This window comes from Zeus faber (genome assembly GCF_960531495.2).
Source record: "Zeus faber genome assembly, chromosome: 10".
In the NCBI taxonomy this organism is placed as follows: Eukaryota; Metazoa; Chordata; class Actinopteri; order Zeiformes; family Zeidae; genus Zeus; species Zeus faber.
In genome coordinates this window covers 29,169,320-29,193,960 of record NC_137199.1, presented here as the reverse complement: position 1 = coordinate 29,193,960, position 24,641 = coordinate 29,169,320, and the positions used below count along the sequence as shown (strand labels likewise).

The 24,641-nt window shown below is 46.6% G+C and overlaps 1 protein-coding gene across 1 annotated transcript; it reads right to left on the bottom strand.

The window, feature by feature from the left end:
• On the bottom strand, positions 1 to 23,587 carry atg2a (autophagy related 2A; the record flags this gene model as incomplete). The annotated part of the gene is made up of 43 exons (XM_080008253.1): positions 1 to 730; positions 1,215 to 1,373; positions 2,733 to 2,887; positions 2,986 to 3,107; positions 3,275 to 3,357; positions 3,460 to 3,529; positions 3,931 to 4,081; positions 4,259 to 4,343; positions 4,583 to 4,684; positions 4,921 to 5,151; positions 5,246 to 5,381; positions 5,527 to 5,756; positions 6,000 to 6,226; positions 6,436 to 6,562; positions 6,668 to 6,838; positions 7,047 to 7,123; positions 7,287 to 7,357; positions 7,847 to 7,939; positions 8,031 to 8,137; positions 8,492 to 8,572; positions 8,713 to 8,897; positions 9,085 to 9,217; positions 9,608 to 9,762; positions 10,308 to 10,438; positions 10,868 to 11,010; positions 11,129 to 11,303; positions 11,465 to 11,537; positions 11,627 to 11,903; positions 12,135 to 12,290; positions 12,566 to 12,664; positions 13,015 to 13,156; positions 13,376 to 13,625; positions 13,972 to 14,038; positions 14,443 to 14,573; positions 14,717 to 14,881; positions 15,393 to 15,492; positions 15,742 to 15,960; positions 16,228 to 16,366; positions 19,028 to 19,130; positions 20,545 to 20,694; positions 22,116 to 22,278; positions 22,996 to 23,225; positions 23,560 to 23,587. The coding sequence occupies 43 exons, from the start codon at positions 23,585 to 23,587 to the stop codon at positions 494 to 496; spliced, it is 6,129 nt and encodes a 2,042-aa protein (XP_079864379.1). The 3' UTR covers positions 1 to 493.
• Between the last annotated feature and the right edge of the window lie 1,054 nt (positions 23,588 to 24,641).

Here is a 24,641-nt window from a genome sequence, read left to right as displayed (position 1 = left end):
ATCCTGTATCTAGCACTGGGTGAATGAGGTTACACACTGGCCCTTGTTTCATACGGTGTATGTACGGTGTGTTCCACTGTGTGTTTTCACATGAACAAGGTAGAAAACCTCAAGAGCGGAAATCGGGTACGGACAGGGCGTGGCGGTGATATGTTCGTATACTAAAAAAAAACTAAAAAGGTATCGGCATACCTTTACTAGAGTACTAGTGTACTCTTGGGGGAAGGGGACGAGCTGGGCTCTTGCTGATTATATCAGAAGGAGAAAATGAGCGTGAAATGAATGTTCATGTTACGTATCCATGTGTCAAATACTGGGCACACGTCACTACAGTAGTAGTTAGTCTTTTTTTTTTGCATCAGGACAAACTGTAAATTTCTCATTCAGACACAGAGGCATACATACACTCACAGCTGCAAACGGACACTTGATTCGCTCCCTTCATCGACTCTCCCCTCGAACATTGTCACACATGCTCTCGTACACAGGGTGATCACTCTTGGCCGTCCTCCGTTCGCCATTTCAGGAAGTCCTCTTTTCGGGCATCCGGTTTGATCTGGTTGCGCATGCCGCCCAGCAGGTCGGAGGTGGCCTCGGAGGCCACAATTAGGGGACGGACCACGGTGGGCGGGATCTGCCGCAGGACCCCGCCGACGGCGCCGGGGAGACCCTTCTGCTCGTGGCCACGGGACGCTACGTCACACAGGGTCTGGGCTGTGTCGATCACTCCCTGGGGAACAGAGGGACAGGTGAGTGAATAAAAAGGTAAATTGAGAGGGTTACATGGGCCTCAATGCTGCCCTCTTACCTCTATAGCTCAAATAAGCAGCTCTAATCCCTTTAAGGTGGCAATCTGTCAGATGAATTCCTTAAAAAAAATGCCATATCGGATACTTGTAATACTTTTTGTATTATTTTATAAGAAATATCCATTAAATCTATTTGCATGGGCCTCCGCTATAAGCTGTGTCCATTGTTGGTGGCAGGGTCCACCTTTCCCGGCAAGAATACAAAAAATGGTACATGGAAGCAGCTGCCGTGAATTTAATTTTTTCGTAGTTTTCCATTTCTGCCATTTTCCCGTTATTTTATTCTGTTGCTATTCCATCGTTCTGACTTCTGTCTTCTCGTTTAACCCCCCCCCCCCCCCCCTCCCCATACGTTAATGACACATACAGATATGTAACCTTGACTTGACAGAGACGGGGACTCACCTCCCGGACGGTGTCGTAGGCCTTGGCCATGCCCTCGCGGAGGTCCGCGGGCTGGGGGGCTCGGCGCGGTCGGCCGGTGGGGGCCCGTCCCTCTATGATGGCGTGGCGGGTCAGTGGGGGCGTAGGAGACAAAATGTCGTACACAGTCTCTGCTGTAGCCTGCAACAGGAGTGGAGGGAGACCAATCCCAAATGCATTACTATATACTGAATACAGCACAACCCTACGGGAACGACTGAAACGTTTGTTCACGGTTTGTACTTGAAAACAGTTCCTAAATGATGTTAAATTAAACCACTTGTATGGACCGTGTTGTTTCAAATAAAAACACAATGAATATCTGTGAATGCTTGGAGGATTTCTACTCTGTGAGGTAAGTACTGGAGGTAAGTTAGGGTAAAGTTTCATTTAGGAGGATTTAGATGTATATTTAATACAACACAGACAATTAATTCTATTATATAATTATAGAACCCAGAATCGCGATTGTGGCGCCACCCCTTGCGGCTGCCTGCGCGAGCACCGCGTATATATGTGTACGACCGTATGTGTATGTAAGTGACTAATAATCTCTTGAACATCTAACCTTTTATCCACAGAAACGTTAAATCAATAAACCGAGAAAGCTTCTACTTCGTTTTAATCTTTGCAGTGAGTGTTGCGACCAAGGGCAGAAGCTTTTCACACGCTGCCTGATGTTCTGTGATTTTGTGTGGCCCGCCACTTCGTGACTGGGCTACTGTTGCTTCCAGATATTCACAACAACAGCAGTTAGAGCACTGACCGGGGGCAGATCTACCAAGGCAGAACGTCCCAGCCAAGAACGGTATGTCCCATTCTTCTGCCAACTTTCGTACATAGAGATCATAAGGCTGCGTGCGTGATTTTATACAACTGTCTGCAGTGGGTGTTAGTGGAAAAGCCACATCCAGTAATTAGAAGGGATTTTCACATATTTTTGAACATTTAGAACATATTGACCCATTTTAAGATTAAAAGGTTAAGCTGGACAAGCCTTAGCTCGTCTTTTATTATCACACACACACCAAAACGCATGCATTAGGTGCAGTTACGGCCAACACACACATGCCGGTGGAGGCCGTGAAATGTCTCCCTCCCGGGGGGTGGGGCCAGGAGTGGTGGGCAGCTTACAGCGCCCGGGGACCAACTTCAACCGCCATCGCTGGTCAGACGATGTTTCTTGTGCATGTTTTTAGTAAGTTCTATATATATGGTACAGATTTAAGTATTAGGTAGAAATAGGGAAGGTTAAATCTAGATTTTCCTCAAGGATTTTGCACATGGGGATTAATAAGTTGATCTGATCTTGGATCATTTTATGAACTGTAATTATTTCGTAAAAAACGGAATTAAAGACATTTTAAGACCTTTTAAGGACCTGCAGACACCCTGTCTTCAGCTTCCAAATGCTCACCCAAATATGTATAACCAAATAAATAATGGATGAATAAAATCCAAAAAAGCCCTCTCCACTTCTCTGTGGTGTCCTGCCAGTACCTGTATGGCTTGCACCAGCCTGTTGCTGAGCTCCAGAGCAGCAGAGGCTGTGGAGGTACCGAAGGACGCTGCCCCCCTCTGGAGACCACGAATAATGCGTCCGTCTTTCCTGTACTGCTCTATGGGCATCCAGAACAGGTCCCTCACACCGTGGACTAGAGAGGGCGAAAAATAAAAAACAATGAAACAATACAGGGCGGAAAGAGGAGGAAAAAGGGGCATTCGGATTTATGCGTCAGACGCATCAACTCACAAAGCTGGACGACAGAGTGCATGGGGCCCACGCCTCCCAGGATGCCCGGCAGCTGGTTCTTCCTGATGTCCGTCAGCCACTCGGTGACGGCGTACTGGATCACCTTGTCCACACCCAGCAAACTGGAAATGCCATAAGACCGTATGACCACATCACATAAGATCAGCTGCAATTGTCGTTTGAATGGAAATATAGCTTAGCCTGGCACCATGTTCAGTAGTACAAGAAACATGTGTCTGGGTGTGAACAGCAAACGTGTGGAGCGTTGCAGAGCGCTGGCTGCTCGTACCCGTGTCTGCAGCACAGCCTCTTCAGCTTCAGCTCTGAGCAGTTCAACTGGGCCAGGCCAATCAGAATCCCTGCAAACGTTCCCTGAGGAAGCAGAGCGGGTCAAAGGTCACGATCGGACTTCCTACGCAACCAGGAAATATTGTGATGTAATCCAGAAAGGCCTACTGAGCAAGACCGCCTCACCTGTTCGATGACCACGTGTTTGCCATGATAGTCCAGCAAGATAGGCACTTCAGAGGTGAAACGGAACTCCCTAAAAAAGGGCCAAAGATTAAAAAAAAAAAAAAAAAAAACATTTGAAAATGGCTTTTTTGCTTGAGTGAGTGAATATCTGTCTCGGTTTCACTCTGCCTCAACACACAAAGACTCCAATGCACTGACCAAACTATAAAGCTCTGGCTCCATATCCTGACAAGATTGTAGCGAGCGTAAACCCAAAGTCAAGACTTCAAATAGTCTTTTCAGAAACCAAAGAGTGACATCACAGACACTACCTCACGTATTCAACCCTTGGGTCTAAAGAGGGCCCTGGCCTCTCAATCAGTCAGTCAAATGGAATAGCATATGAATAATTTTACATGGATGCTGTGGCACTAGCTTTTAAGCCACATTGCCTTTGGTTTCTCAACACCATGGAGAAATGAGCTTACATACCGGAAGTAGATTGGCTGGTCAGAGGAGGAGTTGGAGCCGGCAGACGAGGAGCTCTGCTCGCTATAGGTGGTTTCTATGGAGGCGGTGAGGTCGGGTCCCAGGCCCATAGCTGACTCTGCCTCCTCAGACCTCTGGGAGGAGTCTGCCTTCACTGGGGGAATACAGATGGGATGGGATGAATGATGCAGCAGGACGAAAGTAACAGCTACTGTAACATCAAGCAAAGTTTGTATGGCTATTTGCCATAGAATGTGTATCTCGTATCTCAATCTCATATGGGATAAAAACACAACACATTTAGAACAAAATTCTTGTGAGTGCAGCTCACCCTCAGCAGCAAGGTCCATAGGCAAGTAAGGGTTAACTGAGGAAGCCAAATTACTGAAAAAGTCCTTGAGGAAGAACAGTGCATCCTAGAGGGGAGGAGAGGAAAAGGGAGACAGGTTGGGTTAAGGCTGGTCGTGTAAAGATATAGGTTGTAAGGAATAAAAAATATACCCCCTAGATTTCTTGACTTTTCTGCAGTTGATTACTGCATTCAACAGAGTGAAGTCATTTAATTAAAAAAAAAATAATAATCAAAAAATAATAATAATAATAAGGTTTGGGATAAATCATACTTATCCAGTGTTGAACAATGTGTTGCGCTCACCTGGTCTATGTTGAGTCGGAGAGGCAGCAAACTAACTCGCAGGCAGCACTCTGGACCCCCCAGGCCAGACTCTGGACACACCTGAATGGCCTTCACGGTCAACTGAAGACAAAGACATACTGGTGAGGAAGACATCTTCCTGGAAATTGGTCTTGTCGGTTGAGTCAGGAATCATCACACTTTCCCCCGCACTTCTTAATGATTCCATTAGATGGTAGATTTATCCTTTATTATTCTCTCAGCATAATGTTTCCAATCAGAGTAAAATATACTGATTAAAACACCATCGGGTGTCTCGGTAGGACCTCCATCCGTCCTCCACCTCCCTGCTCTCTCACCATGTTGGAGTGGGCTCGGCGGGGCATGCTCTCGCTGGTGTAGAGGTAGAGGAACTTGTTGATCTCTGAGGAGGCGAGCCGGTCCCGCACCTCCAGCTCCTGTACGATAAACACCTGCCTGGAGAGGGGCTGCTCTGCACCGGGGCTCACACCCACACCGGTCCCTGGGCCGAGCCCCTCTCCCTCTGCCCCAGCCCCTGTCACAGGATAGGACTCGTGCTGGAAGGATACCTGCAGGAAGAACCAGGACGGGAACAAAAAGAAAATGTTTGTGATTGTCCATGTTTTAACTCCATAAACTGGTGGTTGGTGCTCGGCCCGTCACCTTGGTCAGCTGGATCTCCATGAGCAGACTGTGCTGGCGGCTGCTGCCACCGACCGAACGCCAGGAGTTCTGGGGTCGGGAGGAAGCGGCAGAGCGAGACGGGGAGCAGCGCACGCCGGCTGGGATGGAGCGCCCCCTGGAGGGAACACAACAGAGGACGCAGAGAAGTGAGAGCAAAGGACATAGTTACTCTGTCAGAATCTTGTTCTGCTTTTGTCGAGAGAGAGAGAGAGAGAGAGAGAGAGAGAGAGAGAGTGTGAGTGTGTGTGTAAGTGGATTACCTATTTGCATTCTGGGCGTGTATTGAAAGGGGCTTGCCCCCAAAGTCCTTGCCCCCATAGAGGTGCCACACCACCGACACCTCCCGCAGCACCACCCGGCTGTGGGGCACAGGGAAATGGCTAGGTGCCCTCAGAAGGTCCGAGCTGCCCCGCGGCCTGTAGAAGTGGTCGTCCTTCACCTTGACGGGCCCCTGTGCCAGCACGGTCACCACGGGCTCCCCGTCCCTGGGCTGGAGCAGCAGGGTGGGGAGAGGTCAGTGAGGTCCATCAGAACTCAGCGACGGTATAAACGGTAAACGTTAAAACGGTGCGCTGACAAGTTTGTACAATAAGATTACATGACGTGGACATGACGAGGCTGGAGAAAAGGAGACAAAGAACTGATTAAAGGGCGGTAAAAAGCAAAAAAAACAAAGGAAGGAAAAAAGAAGACGGGATAGAAAGAAAGAAAGAAAGAAACACCAGATACTAACAGGTATGCCCATGCCGGGAGCCTCCAGGATGCAGAAGTCGTCGTTGTCGGTGGAGCCCTCGGAGCCCTCCTCGGACATCATGTCCGGCTGCGCCTCGCTCGCAGTGGCCACCAGGTCGTCGACCTCGGGCTCCTCCCCCACCTGCAAGACGGAGGGCCTGTGCTTGGGGGCCTCGCCGGGGAACAGGTAGACGGAAACGGGTGAGCCCCGCGGCACCGTGGGGGAACCTGGGTGGAGGGTCACAGCTGCATCTGAATGTGTAAAACTCTATTTGTTCTCAGAGCTCCACCTGACTGAATGAAGCCAAATTGTGACGTAAAAACAAACTAAACTAGCATCCAGATCTGTTAATAAATAAATGCAGAACTCCCACATGACTCTTATAATAATCATTTTGTCATACGTAATATGTTGTTCTTTTGTAACCCTGCCGTACCCGAGTCCGAGGCTTCCTCCCTTTGGCTCTTCTCTGTATCGATCAGGGCGTCGGCCAGGTCGTACTGGTTGATCTCTGCTGTCTCTGCGGGGGGGCAGGGGAGAGGGCAGGCGGGGCTCTCTGACAGCTGGGAAAACAAAACAGAGAGTGAACGGTCAGTATTACAACCGTTCCAACCACACGCCGCCAAAACTGGGGGGATTTCACCCATGCCCGGCGCCAACAACTTTACCGGCAACTTCTGGCCGGCGATCTCAGTGGGAGAGGCGTGGCGCGGGGGCGGGTGCAGGTCACCCTGCGAAACCAGGTACTGCAGCAGGTTGACCAAGGCAGCGCACGAGTCTGCACAGGTGTGCAGGTGGACCACGTTGTTGGAACAACGCACCTCGAACAGGGGCTGACTCTGAGAGGGAGAAATTAAGCATTAATGGAGAATTGAGATGGGTAAATATTTCAATGTAATGCTAATCTTTAAGCCTGTGTTTCCAAGCAGTGCCTATGTGTGTGTGACGCTGCTGAAAGGAAATGCTTGCAATGTTCTGACAAAGTATTTCCTGTCTGCTGGCACTACATGAAACAAGGAATAACACTCAAGATGGCAGTCCACTCACCAGCTTCCCGGTGTTTTTGCCTTTCCAGGTGGTGATGGCCAGCTCCAGCAGGTCAATGTCCAGGATACACACATAGTCTGGGAAATGAAAGAGGGGCAGATGATGTCAACATACACACATGATACTAATTGTGTGAAAGTGCAGACAATGACATGCGTACAGCATTGACACGTAAGCAAACATCAGCGATGACTGTCACGTTGACGACAATACATGGCATGCACTGCGTATGCGTCCCACCTCTCCTCAGGTCCACGGTGTCAGACTCGCACTTGTCAGAGAGGTAGAGGGCGGAGTCGTCCAAGATGAATCTAAACGAAATTAAATTCTTGGATTCAAGTCGACAAATAGATAGATCGACAAATAAAACCATAAACCGCAAATTATGAAACAAATTAACGATGAAATGATCAGAAGTCTGGAACAACTGGTTGAAACCATTTGGTGAATGAAACCTAGCGCAAAACTAAATCTACTGTTTACATTTTTTATTTTATATGGCTGAAATTGTAAAAAAAAACAAAAAAACTAACTACCATTCTCTATGGCTCAATCAATTTTTTAACATTTTTATTGACGATCAAATATTAACATGACCTCCCCAACATGGCCTCCCCAATTAAAAAAAAAAGGTTTAGTTCAAAGCCTTTTAATCAGTTTCTCACCATTAATTGACAACAATTTTAGAAGCAAAGTTAAAGGGCCCCTATTTTGGTTTTCTGCTCAGGCAGAACAGTTTTGTGAAGAGCATTGCTTTCAAATGTGGGACAGATTATCTGCTGCTGTTTCCAGCTCGCTACCTGAGGTGGAAGGTGGCGGTGTCGACGATGATGTTGCTGGACAGAGAGAAGGATTCTGCAGTGAAGAGGACTCGCAGGGGCAGGTACAGCGGCCTGCCAGAGCAGGGAGGGATTGAGGGAACCATTTATTATCATGTGTGAATGTTTCTAAGGAGCAGCGCTACATGGCCAGGCGTGCATTTACCTGTAGTCCACGGCACAGGTCGCTAGGTGTGTGTGGAGAACGGTGATGACGACAGGTGGTGTGTATCCCAAGATGGGGTCGTCAGTGACGTCCAGAAAGTCAACCAACTTACAACAAAAGAAACACAGACCGAGTAGGCAAGACAGGCATCCAGTTCTAAAGTTAGGTAATTATTATTATTTAGTATTTCAGGCTTATCTGTTTATTCTCATGAGGCAATCGAATAGATTTAAATATGCAAGATCAGAATATTGCCCTTTAAAAGTAATGGGAGTCCAATTCAAGTAGAGATTTGCTGTCGTAGGTGAAGCGTGAGTGTAGCAGGTGATTGACTTTGATTTAATCGAACCTAACAACTGCATAACGTTGTGACTTTGTGGGATGTTGTGATATGTCGCCATGACAGCCACAGGCTGCAGTTGGAGGTGTTTCAAGATAAAATCACAGCTTTGTTGGCCTACCTGCTCATGCCAACTTTGATCGGTTTGTGTCATGTAATGTCGCATGGTGGCACCTTGGAGACGGAGGGCGACCAAGAACTCCTACAAAAGGGACAAGGGGAAAATAAATAAATAAATAAATAAATAAATAAATATAAAAATCAACTATTGGTCATACATTATGTGTGAAAATTAACTATATTTTCTGAAAATTAACCATCATTTGTTGAGTGAGGACGCACCTTGACGTTCCTCTGGGGGTCCAGGGTAATTTTGATAGCCGTGGACAGCATCTGGAGCCCACTCTCCCTGCCACTCACACTGCTCACACCCACCTCCGTTGGGTAGATGGTAGGGTCCAGATTTTTCAGAGGCTTGAAGTTGGGCATTTCCAACCGCTCTGGGATGGGGGAATCTTTCACCATGGCTGTCAGGGAGAGAAGGGAAAAAAAAAATAAAAACAACCTACTGACTACAGCTCAAAGCATTAATTCAGCGCAGAGCGGGAGTACAAGGTCTTGCTGAGAAAACTGCCGATTAAACATCGTTATCTAATGGAAAAATAATACTGTCCGTTTTGCAAAGAGTTTCACATAAAACCTGATGCTGCGCACCTCGATGATAGAGCTCTACTCGTCTGCTCTCCAGACAGAGGAAGTTGAGATTGGGGTTGTTCTGGTGCTGTGCTACACTGAATATCTTCCCCCCTTCGACATCCAGCACGATCTCCCCGTGATTTTGGACCTCCTAAATGGAGCAAAATGCGCAAGAAAAATGTACAATTTAGTTATAATTTTAATTTGTGGGAACAACAAAGACAACCATCTGGACTTTGAAAGCGACCCTGGTTAAATGAAAGGCCGAAGACAACGTTCAAATTAATAGTTTTGTGGTCAAAATCTCCCGCCAGTGGAAACATTGAAAAACAAATTTGTAGTGCAATCATCTCCTAATTCTGATCCTTGGACATAAGGGGTGAAAATGGACATGAACGCAGCACACATCTTTTGTGACTGGCTGGAAATTCGATCGGTAGGATAAAATAACAATAATTTTCCTTTCAGGTTGAATCCATAGAATGATCATCTTTACACCCCTGCTGGAACACATTACGGTGATAGTCCTTCGATGGCTCACCTTCCTGTCCGTCATGGCTTGGATGCGTCCCTTGCCGATGAGGACCGTGAGACAGAGGAGGCTGAACTTGTGGTTCGGGCGGAGCTCCGATGCTCTGGCTCCAACTGATTCATTGGCAGAGAAGAAGTGGGGCTCCTCCTCTTCCGAATCAGAGTCTGCCACAGATTTTAATTGTAATGTAATCGTTTAATTGTAATGTTTGTTTTGGATTAAAAAATACAAAGGTTTTTTGAAATGACATTTTCAGGATAATGTGAGCTTTACAAAATAAGATATGAATTTCTATAAGTGGCTGGTATTATTTTTTTGAATTTGGCTAAGATTTGTTAACAGAATCAGTTATATTCAAATTCATATTGGGCCCCAACTGACTGTGGCCTTGCGATATATTGTAGGTTTTTGGTTTTTCTTATGTTGCTGTCCATCACTAGATGGAGTTCTGTTCTCTCATCAATGTGTAAAACGTCACTTCATTTTCTTGCTGATATATCACAGCCGGATATGAGCTTCAGCTCTGGTTTATGTTTTAATTTCCTATCATTAGTCCGGCAAACTCAGTCAATTACACTCAACGAGACGGGGAAATGCATCAGAAAATGACTTTCTATGTCATTTCATTGTGACATTTTCTGGCTCCTCCACGCGATCGCAAAGTGACAGTTTGCAAAATCTGTCGGTCAGGAGCTGCAGTTACACTCACCCAGCCTGAAGGCTGACTTGCAGAGCCGGAATTTGTCGTGGTGGTGGTGGCGGTAACTGGAGGGGTTGGAGGGGCTGTGGTCGGAGGCAGCGGGAGGAGGAGGCTCCCACATCAGCAGGTCATTGTTGATCCTACAAGTGGGGGATGAAGGGAGAGAGAAAGAAAGAGAAGGTAGAAAAAAATGACTAATCTGTAACGTGAAGTGTGTAAAGTAGGTCATAAATAGTAGGGTGTCTGCAAGTATCAGAGTTACATTTACTACTTTTAAAGACCTTGAAAAGACACATTTTAATGAAATTTAAGACCGATCTTTGCATTATGTCGACATATGATGGGCGATAAACTAAGCTTCAATTAACTGTTATTTTTCCACAGAACTCCGGAAAGGTAAGTACAACAATTTTGTGAAAGTAAGTATTCGGTTCAGGGTTTCATAACATCAGAAATGTTGACTCTGATGCATAGGAACGAGTCATTTTGATAAAAATAAATATGTGGATAAATATGGATAAGATTTTTTGAAGCCCACTGCATAATGGTGGATGGAGCTGATGGTGTACCTGTTGTAGATGCTCTGAAAGGCCTGCTTGCTGGGCAGGAGGATGTAGGCCAACGGGAAGCTGATGTCCATGGCACACTGGCAGTTGGCCACACAGTGGGCCTGGAACTGACGCATCTCCTCTGGGTCCGCTGGGATTACCATCTGATGGGAGCAGGATTTTATTAAAAGGTTGGGGGGCGGTAGGACAATAAGTGTGTGTGTGTGTGTGTGTGTGTGTGTGTGAGTGTGTGTGTGTGTGTGTGTGTGTGCGCCAGCTGACCTCCTCAGTCTCGAACATGGTGCGGTTGGAGGAGAAGGGCGAGCTGGTTTTGTCGCGGAGCTCACAGGGACTCTCGAATGACATGGCTGCCAGGTCCCGGGCCAGACCCAGGCCCAATGCACCCAGACCGCCCCCGGGACCCTGGGTCTCTCCCCCACTCACACGCACGGATATCCTGGCGGGGGCAATGGGGGGCGGAGGAGAGCATGCGTTAGATAGCTAAATCTAGAACTAAAAGAAGAAATCTCTGTCCGGCAACTGAACTCATTCAATCGGATCGCCACATTGTGAAATGTCAATTTCTGTCGCATAATGCACATTGCACCCATTGCTTACCTTGGAAGGGAGTCATGGTTCTTCTTGACCCTGATACAGGGAAAGGATCCTCCTTCCCAGCCCTCATATGACCCTGGGCAGAGGAAACATAAAACATCACATAATGCAAAGACGTCATTTGTTCGAGTAAGAATGCGCTGTGCGTGTCCTTGCTACACTCACCGTGCAGGTTGCTGAAGGAGGCCTCCAGCAGCTGGGTGAGGCAGGGACCCGGGGGTTGTCCCGGGGACTGTGCTTGCTCCCCCTGGAGGTCTGGCGCCTCCTGGTGCCTCAGCTCCAACTCCGTCAGCTCCAACACAAGCGTCTCTGGCCGCACCACCCTCTGGTTCGGGGGCCGTCGCACTGGCGGGGGCCGCAAGTCCGGCACGGGGAAGCGGAGGCGTAGGACAGCGTGTGGTGAGAGGAGGGAGAAGGAAGAGTACAGCTCACTGCTCTGGGTCTGGGGATGGGGGTTAGGATAGTGAAGGGGGAGAGAAATAAGTGCTTTGTATCAATCTGTAAATGGGGAAATAAATATAAAGTACATAATTTGCTAAGGTTTTTATTTTTGTCCGATTTTCTCAGCCCCACGCAGTGGAATGCAATACAGATGATTGCAGTCAAACATGGCACAAATTCCCAATTTTATGTGTGCATTATATGCGTGTGTGTGTACATAATGTAGCCTCACTTGGGCGTGCATAGGTCCAGCTGTCTGAGTAGGACAGTGGCTGAAAGCCTTGCTCAGGCTCCCCAGACGACTGAGGATGTCCAGGTCAAGCTCTGTGCTCAGCTCCGCCAGCTCCACCTTCACCACGCTGTCTCTGCGAACCACCAGCTGCATACCCTGTGGACAAGCAGCATTGGTTGTATAAAAACACGGTTGTTGCAACACAGCCAACGTATGTGTATTTTGAATCTGCAAAAGAGAGCTTAGAAGCCAAGATTTTGCAACCGCTATAATATTGTACAGCCAGTGTTTCAGTGGAATCATAGTCACAAAATGAAGGCATAGGCATACTGTGCTGTACAGTTTTCCCCAAACTAAATGAATGATTATGCCCTAAAAGTATGAGTATAAGTAAGCTCTTATGTTTGAGCTTGTGTGTAGGGAGTCCTTACCTTGCGTAGGTGTTTCTCGCTGAGGCCATAGTGCAGCTGAGCACAGGGTTTGGCAGCTGTTCCTAATGTGAACAGACCAGCTTTCTGGAACTGAAGCAACTGCACACAAAAGAGAAAAAGGTGACATGCAGTACTCTAATCTTACAGATTATTTACTGAGGGGCATATTTCTGCCCTCAGTTTAAATACTAATTTACAATGACCTCCTGTTTGAATGGAAACAATCAAAGAAATTGAATCTTTAAAGAAAACCTTTTACTATACCACCCTATTATAATAACCCAAATCCCAGACGATATCTAGTCTGAGATCACAATATCAATATCATATCGATATGTCGCCCAGCCTTAATTAGGCGCCACCGCAAAACTCTAACTTTGGTGAGAGAGATAGTGAGAGCGCCAAAAGAGACAGCCGAGACACATAAGAAAGATGACATGGACTCGTACCTCGCTGTACTGAGGCTTGCTGTCCTCCCAGAGACACTCCAGCAGCTCCAGTCTGCTGAAACACAGGTCGGAAGTCACGGCCCGATTGTGGCGGCTTCCACTTCGTGTCTCGCAAGCCACCTGCACCGCCGCCCCCGTCAGTCTGGGAGCAGAACGTAGAAAGACATGAGAGGAGAGAGACGGGCAACTCATGAGACATAAACTACAGATAATATCAAAATGTACGGCTGCTGATTTTTCAGTGAGGTACAAGAATTCTGCATCGTCAACAGTGATCATTTCATTTCTTTGTATTGCAATCAAAAAATTGTATACATGTTTTTTTCAGTGTCAGTGTAAATATGCGCATGTGCGTGCTTGCCTGAGGTTGGAGAGTGGGCAGGCCCTGGCGAAGCTGGCTCTAAGATGGTGGAAGTCCCTCTCGCTGAACATGCTGTCCTTAAAGAAGGCCAGCTCTCGAAAAAACACCTGGGAGACCTTGGCCAAGAAGGAGGCTCTGTCAGGCCCCGATGGCAGGTCCTCCTGCAGCAGGGTCAGGGTGAGCCCGCCCAGTGTAAGTTTCAGTAACGCCTCAGGCTTCAGCGGCTCTGACTGATTGCTGTGGCAGCGCCCTGGATGGCAACAAAACATGTATTTGTGTTTTGGGGTTTTTTTGTTTTTTTTTTTAAATCACACTTAAAAACAAAATAATTCTCTAAACTCTCTCACAAATGAAATATGAAACAAAACTGCTTTCTTTGTTGGCTGTCAATCACCCCCACAGAGGGTTTCTGAACATTTCTGGATTAATCTCTATATGGAATACTGCAATATTGGATCATCATAAAATGTGGAAAACAGCAGAATGAAGTACGGTGATTAAAATTGACAACAGTGACACAAGCAGAGGTAGGAATGAAGATTTTGGAGGCATCAAACAGGCATGTAGACCCTGAGCTGAGTACAGTGCAGTGTTACCTCTGGCTGGGGGCAGACTGGTGAGGGACCCCGCCACAGGGTACCGCCTGGGACAGTGCACCACACCCTGGGGGAAAGGAAGGGAACGAACCAAGGTATCTACTTTATTAGTTTATGAGACATTTTTACTAGATTTTGTCCGTTGTAGCTTAAGAAGGACATTTTAAAAATCTGCGTACTCTCCTTCCTTAAGTCTTCTTCCTTTCTTTTAATTTTTATTTTTTAAACAGTTATGTCTTAGGTTACACACGAGCATGTACACATACAAAAACATTAGTTTTGCCCACAATTCTCACAATACTGACAAATTGTGCAAAAATGTATTTTATCCTCAATCATGTTTATCATGTTTTCTAAAAGCCAAATTTTAACAACTATTATACAGCCTTACTTTGAGGAAGACAGAGAGACCCATCGACCTACAGCAAACAGACAAATAGGAAAACAGACAGGCAGCCAGACAGGCTGTACCTGTGCAGGCTGGGAGAGGCTGGACAGGCTGTGTGTTGAGGACTCCATGTCGCTGTCGGACAGCTCGCTGCCAGAGCGTGCAGACGTCACGCTGCTGCTCATCACACCAGGACCCATGGAGTAGAACATCTCTGCAGCAACACGGTGCACACATGAACACGTGGGTCAACAAGAAAAACAAACATACACACAAACGGAAATCTAATGATATCCTCAAATTGAAGGTTATAAGGCTGTGTTGTTTCTTAAGTTCCTGTATGGACGCCCCCCTCACCGCCGTTCTCCAGGCCACAGAAATAGGGGTCCAGTTCGGCCTCCTCATCCCACTCCCTGTCGCTGGGGCCAGAGTCCAGCTGCTTGCTAAGATCCTCCTCTATCAGACGCAGGTCCTCTGGGTCCAGAGGGCGACTGTGAACCCCAACACCCTTTGTGTCTGGCTCTGGGGGGAAAGAGAGAGCACAGGGCTCGGTCTGTGTGTTGTGTGTTTGTTTGTTGGTGTAGGAGCGAAAAACTAGAGACATGCGTGAGGGGATGCACAGGCCAACTCTCTGGATAGATAATAGCCTTCCCCTCACCGGACTGTGGGAAACAGACTGTTTTCCACTATTTGGCACTTCTGCAGCGCTCACTGCATGCCCGCGTAAACTAGGAGTGCTGCAGCACCCCCTGTTGGCGCTGCATCACCCCTGTCAAATAGCTGTGAGAGTATCATTTCTTATGAATGTGTCACAAGTGCCAATTTCAAAACATCGAGGGCTCGCTAACAAGATGGCAGCGTTTTGTGTCTCCTAAATCTTTCAAGGCTTTGATTTCACTTACGATCACTTAAAAGCGACAGCTTCTTACATTTTCATGTTGGTGCAAATAATTAATATATTACATTACAGAAAAACATAAAAGATAAAAAAGAGAAAAAATATATAAACTCAAACAGGATGGTGCTGGTGTACCTGTATCTATGCAGAGGGCAGCCAGTAAATCGGTCAGATGGGTTATTTGATCTGGAGACAGCAGCAGGTGGACACAGCCCACCTTCCCATCCAACTCCAACTGATAGTCAGATATGCAGAGAAAGAGGGGACAGACAGACAGACAGACAGACAGACAGACAGACAGACAGAAAGACAAATATTAAACTCAGCAATGCAATGACAGGCGACTATGGGAAGGCTCAGTGGAGCTTTCTTGCGTTTTGTAGTATTTTATACACATACATAGAGCCAGGTTTTTTTTATCTACACCTCTGTGCACACCAACATGACAATTAAAAAAACAAAAACACACACACACAGAACACACCTTTGGTCCAGGTAGCATGTCATTCTGTTTGATCTTCACCGTGGTCTCTATGAAACCAGAGCAGCTCCCTATGAGCAGTGGCTGCTGGGGGGGGCAGGAGGGGGCTGTGTGGGGCTCGTTTGCTTCTTCTCTGTCCTCCGCATCGTCGTCACTCTCGTCTTCATCCTCCTCCCCTTCGCTGGCCGCAGCAGAACTTGGGAAGTCTGCCGCAGAGAGACCCTGTAGGACAGGAACGATAGAGCACTTCAATTCTCACCCACCCACCCATCCATCCATCCATCCAGCCTAGATTCATTTCCTGAGCAGAGAAAAAATTGGGACTTTGCGAGTCACCCAGGCTGCCAGTATTCTACTCCTGGTCCGCCGTGTTTAGTGTTTAACTGTTGCTTATAAGAATCCTTTCGATATACTTCTCTCTACTTAGACACAGTACAATAATATAATGTGGCCTTTATCCCTCTCGGGGAAATTTAGATTCAGCTGTACCATGCCGGTGCTCTCGTAGTACAGGTGCACGGCGCTGAGCTGGAGGATCTTGTGCAGGAAGGCGGGGGGCTGGTGGATGTCCACAGGCACGGTTGTCTGGCTGGCTGGGTCCCGCACGGCCTCGTCAAAATACTCCAGCCTGGAGACAAGGGGCGGCATGTGAGGCGAGCACAACTTCTACCCCATCTCTGTTGTGTGTATCTACAATTGTTGCCTTCCTTTGATTACATAATTACTAAAAATGAAAAAAATCAATGTTGCAAGCAGGGCACTGATACAAGGACTGGGACATACATCGCAAACAAGCTCATCCCATTAATCATTCCCCATGACAAGAGGAAAGAATAATATTTACATAAACATTTTCCACTGTACAGGGCAATGTGACGTTCGTTGTTACTACTTTAAATGCCCACTCAAGAATGACATGTTGCTCCTTAACTCCACTCCTTACGCCTATTGAGCAATACAGAGTTCAATACTTGGTGCATCACCATCCACTCGATCACGTTGAACCGAGAAGGGTAAAAAGTACATTGGGAACATGTGGGAAAATTCCCATCAAATGAATCAGTCACACCTTTTTCTTATAAGAGACAACATTTGATGTCATCCATAACAGTTTGGTGCTGTAGCACATACAAAATACTGAAGAGCACAGAGAAGCAAAAAAAAAAAAAAAAAAAAAAGATCATTCTGTTAACGGCAAGGCCTCCCTTCAGTTAAGAATCATTACTGTGTATCCAACAATCCAAATTATATTTGGCCCTTTCAAGCGGCTCACTATCCGCCCTCATATCTTCAATAGATGTACTTTCCCATTCCATTGTATAATGACAGAGTGATCACATGAGTCTTTTCACACGGCAACATTAGCTAACATTTGTTTTCAATGATTTGGAATGTAAATTTTGAAGAACTTGTATAGCTGCATGAGGTGTTTTGGGGGAAAGAAATAAATGTCCTAGAGCTGTCATGGCGATCCTGATGTGTGCCGACAAGGCAGAGGGGGTCCGGACCAATGTGTGAACGATAAAGTAATAAAGCGCGAGTTACAAAAGATGACAGACACTTTTCCTTGTCTGCTCAGAATCAGGGTGCACAGACGATAAGACCTTCTGGTCACTGACCCCACCCACTAAAAAAAGCCGGCGACTCTTCATGTTCTGTCAATAGACCTCAGGGAGGAAGGGTTGGCAACGCCACTGTGAGGTATGGAGCATGTGGGCGTTTCAAACAATTAGCATATTGAAAAGGGAGACCGGAGGCAAGAGAGGCGAGAGGAGCACTTCACGCCATTTTACAGCACAAGATATTTAAGATCCTAATTTTTTTATTGTCACAGTATTTCCCATGGAACTCACAAGTCATCCATAGCATTCGTGGCTGTTGGACATGCTACAAATTGATCAAATATTGAGGCTTGTGGACACCCATCTGGTCGGAGGATGTAACACAACTGGTCCCTTTGAGATTTCTTTCCGAATTAAAACAACAAAAATTGCATTATTCTACTTTTAATTGGAGGAACGTTATTATCTAAATACGTACAAAATAAAATAAATACCGTTGTCAGCGCTTTTGTTTGTTGGGACTGATAAATACTACATTTACATTTACATTTAGCAGACGCTTTTATCCAAAGCGACTTACAAGGGAGAATAACATTCAAGCTACATTGCGACAGAGATTAGTGTAACAACAACATTAGTGTAACAATAAATACTGCTAGGTAATGCTAAGTAATTGTAGGTTAGGACAACAGGTACTCACTGAAGAGCTGGGTCTTCAAGTGCTTCTTAAAGACAGAGAGGGAGGTCCCTGCTCTGGTCATTTTTGGCAGCTCGTTCCACCAACGTGGAACTACAAATGAGAATAGCCTGGATTGCCGTGGCTGTATGGCCGGCAGAGCCAGGCGCGCTCATTTGACGAGCGCAGCATCCGGGGGGCAACATGTGCTCTTACAAGAGCATTTAAGTAGGCGGGAGCATTCCCAGCAATCACTCTGTAGGCCAGCATAATAGACTTGAACTTGATGCGAGCGGCTACAGGTAACCAGTGGAGCTCGATGAGCAGCGGAGTGACATGTTCCCTCTTTGGCTGGTTGAACACCAGTCGCGCCGCCGCATTCTGTATCATCTGTAGTGGCTTCACCGCACAGGCCGGCAAGCCTGTTAAGAGGGCGTTGCAGTAGTCGAGACGGGATGTTATACTAGTCTTCAGCTGAGGAAACTTGAAGTCAATTTCAAAAAAACGTCAACAGAAAAGATTCGGACTGGAGGCGATCATTTTAGCCTTCAACTGCCCAAACCTAAACCTGGCATCTTAGATATATTATGTGAGTTGTTTAACATCTGTGGCGAACCAAGGGGCGTGGTCAAGCACCGGCTGCAGACGACAGCGCGGTTGCCTTTCCCACGGTCGCCAAGCTGCCTCGAATCGGCCTATTCAGCACCCACAGGCTGGTCAGCTGACCAGGAGCAAGATGGGAACGTCATTTCTCCTGCTCCCAAAATCATCATCTTCATTATTATTATCATCATCATCTATTATTTATACTTGTGGCCAGCCAGCCTTTTTGTCATTCCGTATAATAAAAACTCTCGCCATGTGGCAAACCACGGAAAGAAAGACCCTGTCTCCCTCCCTAGACCCCGACCAGTGGGCAGAGAAGCCCACAACATCTAACTTACACAAATTTAGATTTGATAAGTTAGATCGAGTGCGAGTCAGTCGCTTCCTCAGCAGAAAGTGTTTTTTTTCCCCTCTTTGTGAATCTCTGAGGTGTGGAGAAACTTACCGTTTGATGTGCACCTCTAAGGCAACACCGGTTTCCAAATCCAGCGGCTGATGCTCGATGCGGACGATGGTGTCCACGAAGGTGACTTTAATACGACGAAGGACTGCATACATAAATACAGGAGAAGACATGTCAAAGTTCAAGCCAAAGGATAATACAACCAATACACATGCTTAGCAGTACAATTCGCATTTGTAATATTGACACTATATGTATACAAGGAAATATTTGGGGATTTAAATTAAGTCTATATAAGAGTTCTGGATGTTATCATTGTCACTTAAATCTGTGACGATATGAAATGGGGGAACACTTAATGAATTACGACAATGAAACAAACTGTAAAGAGGCAAATGCTCTCTTATGATGAGATCCTTTTTTTTTGTTAACTTGAAAACAAACTAATAACCAAATCGAATTTTGGTCACATTCTGACATGGTCCTTCGATTGTAAACATTTCAAATATCTAGCCATGTGACCCTCGTCTAACCAATCAGACTGATTTCAAAGGCAGCATATAGCTTTGCATGACAGAGCTCTCTGTGGACAAAACTATCAACCATGGCTGTTGATGGAAAGAGGAACAAAGTCAAATTGGACAGCTTCATTGAAGACAGTCTCTTAAACTTTATTGTTGTTAATTTGCTCATATGGGTTGTTTAAGGACTGGTGTCCACTCATTTGTATATGAACATTAAAAGGGGCCTATTATGCTCCTTTTCACACAACCTATATAGGTCTCTGAGGTCCCCATGATCCTCCAACGTGTTTTGAAGTTTTTTGTTGAAAATACCACTCAGATTATGTATTCTGGCAATTCTAATATACCTCTATACCATCCTGCTCCAAAATGGCTGTTTTTTTGTGGGAGGGGCCAGAGTTCCGTGAACAAATGGATTTTGAGCACAAGTTCCAAGTTCTTTGAGCCATTGTCGAGTGAGCATGGCTTCCAGGTAAAATCTGCGTCGCGATTCAGTCGGTGAGATATCGTTAGTATAGGAACAGATTCCATAGTGGTACTGGGTTTCGGTACCCAACCGCGGGCAGGATGATCATGTTTTGTATCTGAACGGAGAGAAGGGGCAAGGGGCTATTCACAGACGGGTCTGTTGTTAATATGTAGGACAGACAGACAGACAGACAGACAGACAGACAGACAGACAGACAGACAGACAGACAGACAGACAGACAGACAAGGAGGGGATAAGCACGCCAGTGCAGCATAACTCTACAAACTAAGATTTCACCAATTTTAAATAGTGAAAAAATAGGAAATCCAGTGTGGCAGCCAATGTTTATATTGTGGCGTGCCGCCACAAATAAATCAATGTATGGGAAACACTTTAGCCGGCCCATCAGAGACCCAAATGTATGTGCACAAGCACTGAAAAGGTGAGTTTTTCACAATAGTTCCCCTTTAAGAGTTGAGCTTTACTCCCTGCAGCCCTGATTTACATTATGTTAAGCACACACACACTAAAACACATACAAACAAACAACACAACAAACAACCCACCCGTCTCAATGGTTTGTGCAAACATCTCCAGCCCTTCCAGCGGTGCAGGGGGTTCCTCTGACGCCTCCGGAGGATCCTTCAGGCACTCCTGAGCCAGCTGCATGCTGGAGGTCATGCTGGATGACCAGCCTTGGGAGTCCCATCCCCCACCTGAACATAAACAAACACAAATGGCATTCAGCGACTGGCATCTAGGGAAGTGAAGATAAATGGCGCATAATCACGAGTGACCGACACATTTATGGTTGTCATTCTCCTTGCTGAGCCTGGTGAGCTGTGATAAATATATCTTCTCTCTCTGCTTTGGCCAGCCTTTGTCGAAAAGATTTGACATAAATATGTCAAGTATGTTTAAGTTGTACGTTCCCAATTGTCAGCATATATCTTGTGTTCACTGCTAAAATCTCTCAACATCTTTATCTCTATAACATCTCAATATACAAGTACACACAATATACACTCAAATGATGGATGTATGTATTTACAGTATGTACACTCACTAAGCACTTTATTAGGAAGAGACCTGTACACCTTATTCATGGATTTATATAATCAGCAGCAGCAGTGCAATGGATACAATTGCAAAATTAAATGCATTAAAACACAACAGTCTCCAGAGTCGACTCAAATTGGTGCGCAAAACAAAAGAACACTCAGTGAGCGACAGTTCTGCGGACGGAAAGGCCTTGTTTATGGGAGAGGTCAATTGAGAATGGCCAGACTGGTTCCAGGTGACAGAAAGGCTACAGTAACTCAGATAACCACTCTGTGCAATTGTGGTGAGCAGAAAAACATCGCAGACTGCACAACACCTCGAACACTGTGGCGGTTGGGCCAGCAGAAAGACCATGTGGGGTTCCACTTCAGTCAGCCAAGAACTGAAAGCTGGGGCTGCAGTGGGCACAGGCTCACCAAAACTGTACAGTTGAAGACCGGATAAATGTTGCCTTGTCTGACGGATCTCAAATTCTGCTGAGGCACACAGATGGCAGGGTCAAGATTTGGCGATTTAAAGTGAATCCATGGACCCAACCTGCCTTGTGTCAAAAGTCGAGGCCGGTGGCGGTGGTGTTATGGTGTGGGAAATTATTTTCTTGGCAGACCTTGGGCCTGTTAATACCTGGTATCAATCATCTTGAATGGCTTGAGTGGCTTGAAGGCCACAGCCTATTTGAGTATTGTTGCTAACCACGTGCATCCCTTCATGGCCACAATTTACCCATGTTCTAGGGGTTCAATGTTCTTCAGTGGCCTTCCCAGTCACCGGATATCCAACAGAACCCCTTTGGGATGTGATAAAATTGGGAGGTTCGCAGCATGAATGTGCAGCTGACAAATCTGCAGGAATTGCGTCATGCAATCATGTCAACGTGGACCACAATCTCAAAGGAATCTTTCCCCAACATCTTATGGAATCCATGCCAAGAACAACTGAGGCTGTTCTGAGTGCAAGGGGAGGCCCTTCCCAGTATTGGTATAGGTTTCCTAATAAAGTGTTCAGTAAGTGCACGTACCCCTTGGGGATGACATCTATGTATGCATGCATGCATGTCCGCTTTTGGCCAACTTACTGGTCCGGTACTTGGGTCGGCATGTTATCTGCAGTCCCGATACTTCTAAAGTGCAGTGGTCAGTCACAAGGGCTTGCCAGGGGATGGTCACTGCTATGCTGCTCACAAAGCCATCCACAATCTCCAGAGGTGCCCCAAGAGACTGCAGAAGCTCATTGACCGCCTGGGAGAGGAGTAAAAACAGCATGACTCATGAAGACACTATATCTGCATCAGCAGGTGTTGGTGAATGTTATTGGACACGAGATATAACCAGCATTAGGGAAACATGTGATTCTTTATTTGGCAAGTTCCAACACGTGAATGACAGGAGGGACACAATCGATGACCGGTCTCAGGCTTCCTCTCAGCAGTTGAGCTGTCACAATTATTATATATAGTCTCCCGATCACGATTATTTTGTGTTTCCATCCAAATTGAAGGACATTCTTTAAGCCAATGTTAGAAATGTTACCACAAACGAAACGCGAAGTAGGTTTTCATCAGTTCAGTAGAGGTAAATTAACACTCTACCTGCAGCTTCTATTTTTCACTCTTCAATGCCAACACATGGCTGGTTTGCGACAGGCGGACATGTATTAGTACAAGCGCTATTTTATGCCACATGAAACCACGAAGAAAGATCGAAAGTAGGATTATCGTTCGCGATCATCTGCTGTGACGAATCGTCACAGCCCCGCTTGACAGTGTCCATCGAACGTGCAACGCGGAGAAAGGCGAGCCAGGCTGGAGGCATGACGGTGAAGATTGTTGTTGAACTCGACTCCCCCAATTGCGAAACATCCAGGGGGGGGGGGCGAGCTCAACAGAAAAACACGGGGAGGGGAGGGGAGGGGAGGTGTTGTGGGCACTTGACAACCCGCTTCGAACGCAAACTCACCCGCACGTCGAGGTTGATCTCCCGGATGACGCCGCTGCCGTCGTACAGGTCCAAGCCCAGCTGGTCCAGACTCAGCCGCTCCTGCAGGAAGTGGCCGAGGTAGTGCTGGAAGAGGTACCGACAGGCCCGCTTCTTGATGGAGCCCGACCAGGGGAAGAGCCAGCGAGACATGGGGCCGGCGGGGCGAGGGGGCGAAGAGGCGGCGCGGGAGAACCAGTGGGCGAGCGGTCCTGTGGAAACCGCATAACAGAACAAACAGAAAGTGTCGGAGGAAAGAAACGAGGCGGCGCGGCGAGCTGGGAGGAGGGCGGAGGGTGGGGGGGGGGGAGAGACCGTCGCTCCGGTCCTCTCTTGTCACCAAAAACTCCTGGATTCTTTGCGTCGGCGCCGACGGGGGGGTCCAGCGCCTCTTCGTGAAACGCAGCGGCCCGATGTCCTTCGTCCTAGCGGTTCATGGTTTTTTTTATTCCCCCCGTCGCGGTGCAACGAGCGGCGGGTCCCTGCGCGCACCTCTGCTTCTCGGGGTTGTTTATTGTTGTCGTACGCGACGCGAGCTGGTGGTACGGTGCGCCGCGGTGCGTCGTGACGTCATCGCGACGGCGCGTCCCCGAAGGGGCGAGAGCGACGCCATCTTTGTGAGGTCCGAGCGCCCCCCCCCCGGCGCACCGCTCTGACTCACAGGAGCTGTGTGGTGTCGTCATATACGCAAAGTCAAAGGTTCGCAAGTTATTTCGTTTAGAGTTCTTTGGAGATCAGAGTTATTTAAACATGCTTAAGGAAAAAAAAAAAGTATATATTCCCCCTGGGGACTGTTATAATAACGTATCTTAGAATAAGAAGAAAAGTTCGAAGAATAAGAATTTGCATCATGGTAATTGTGTTTTGCACGAACAAAAAAGCAGGGACTTTTGTTGTTCTTGTGCAGGCTTGCCCCAGCATGGGGCAGCATCTTGACCCTAGAGTTACATTTATTATTATTATTATGAATAAAGTATATTTTTTGTTTAGAGTTGGATACACTGTTTGTTGCTTTGGTCAACAGCTGCTGATTGTATTCAATTTGACTGAACTAGAAGAATCACATATCTGTATATACATAATTGCCTATTTCATATACATGAGCATATTCTGTATTCCATTTTTATTGTATTTTATATATTTTTATATTATAAGTATTCGACTTACTGTATTACGTTTTAGGAGTCAGTTAGTTGGGCTATTAGAAATTTTTCCTAGGACATATTGTGTGTTATCACCGGGTGCGTTGCATTACATTTCACTGCATATATGTATGAAAGTATGTATATGTGACGAATAAAAATCTTGAATCTTGAATCATCAATTACCAAAGCAACAGTTTTATAGGTCATATGTGTGCATAGTCAGGGTGCTTCAGGTAGAGGCTGTGCTTCCATTGTCCTGGCTCCTAGGAGTTCTGCAGTTTCCTGGAGACTTCACTGCAGCATCATCAGGCCCATAACTGGGTTATTGACAGGGTTCAATGCTCTCACTAGTATTTACACTTTACTCAGATGACCGCTAAAGTAGCCATTATAAAGCCTTGTGGTGACACTACCACCATCAAGGACACACTCCAATCGTCTGCAGAACACTGTCAACAATGGTGTCTGGCCAATTTGTAGCCA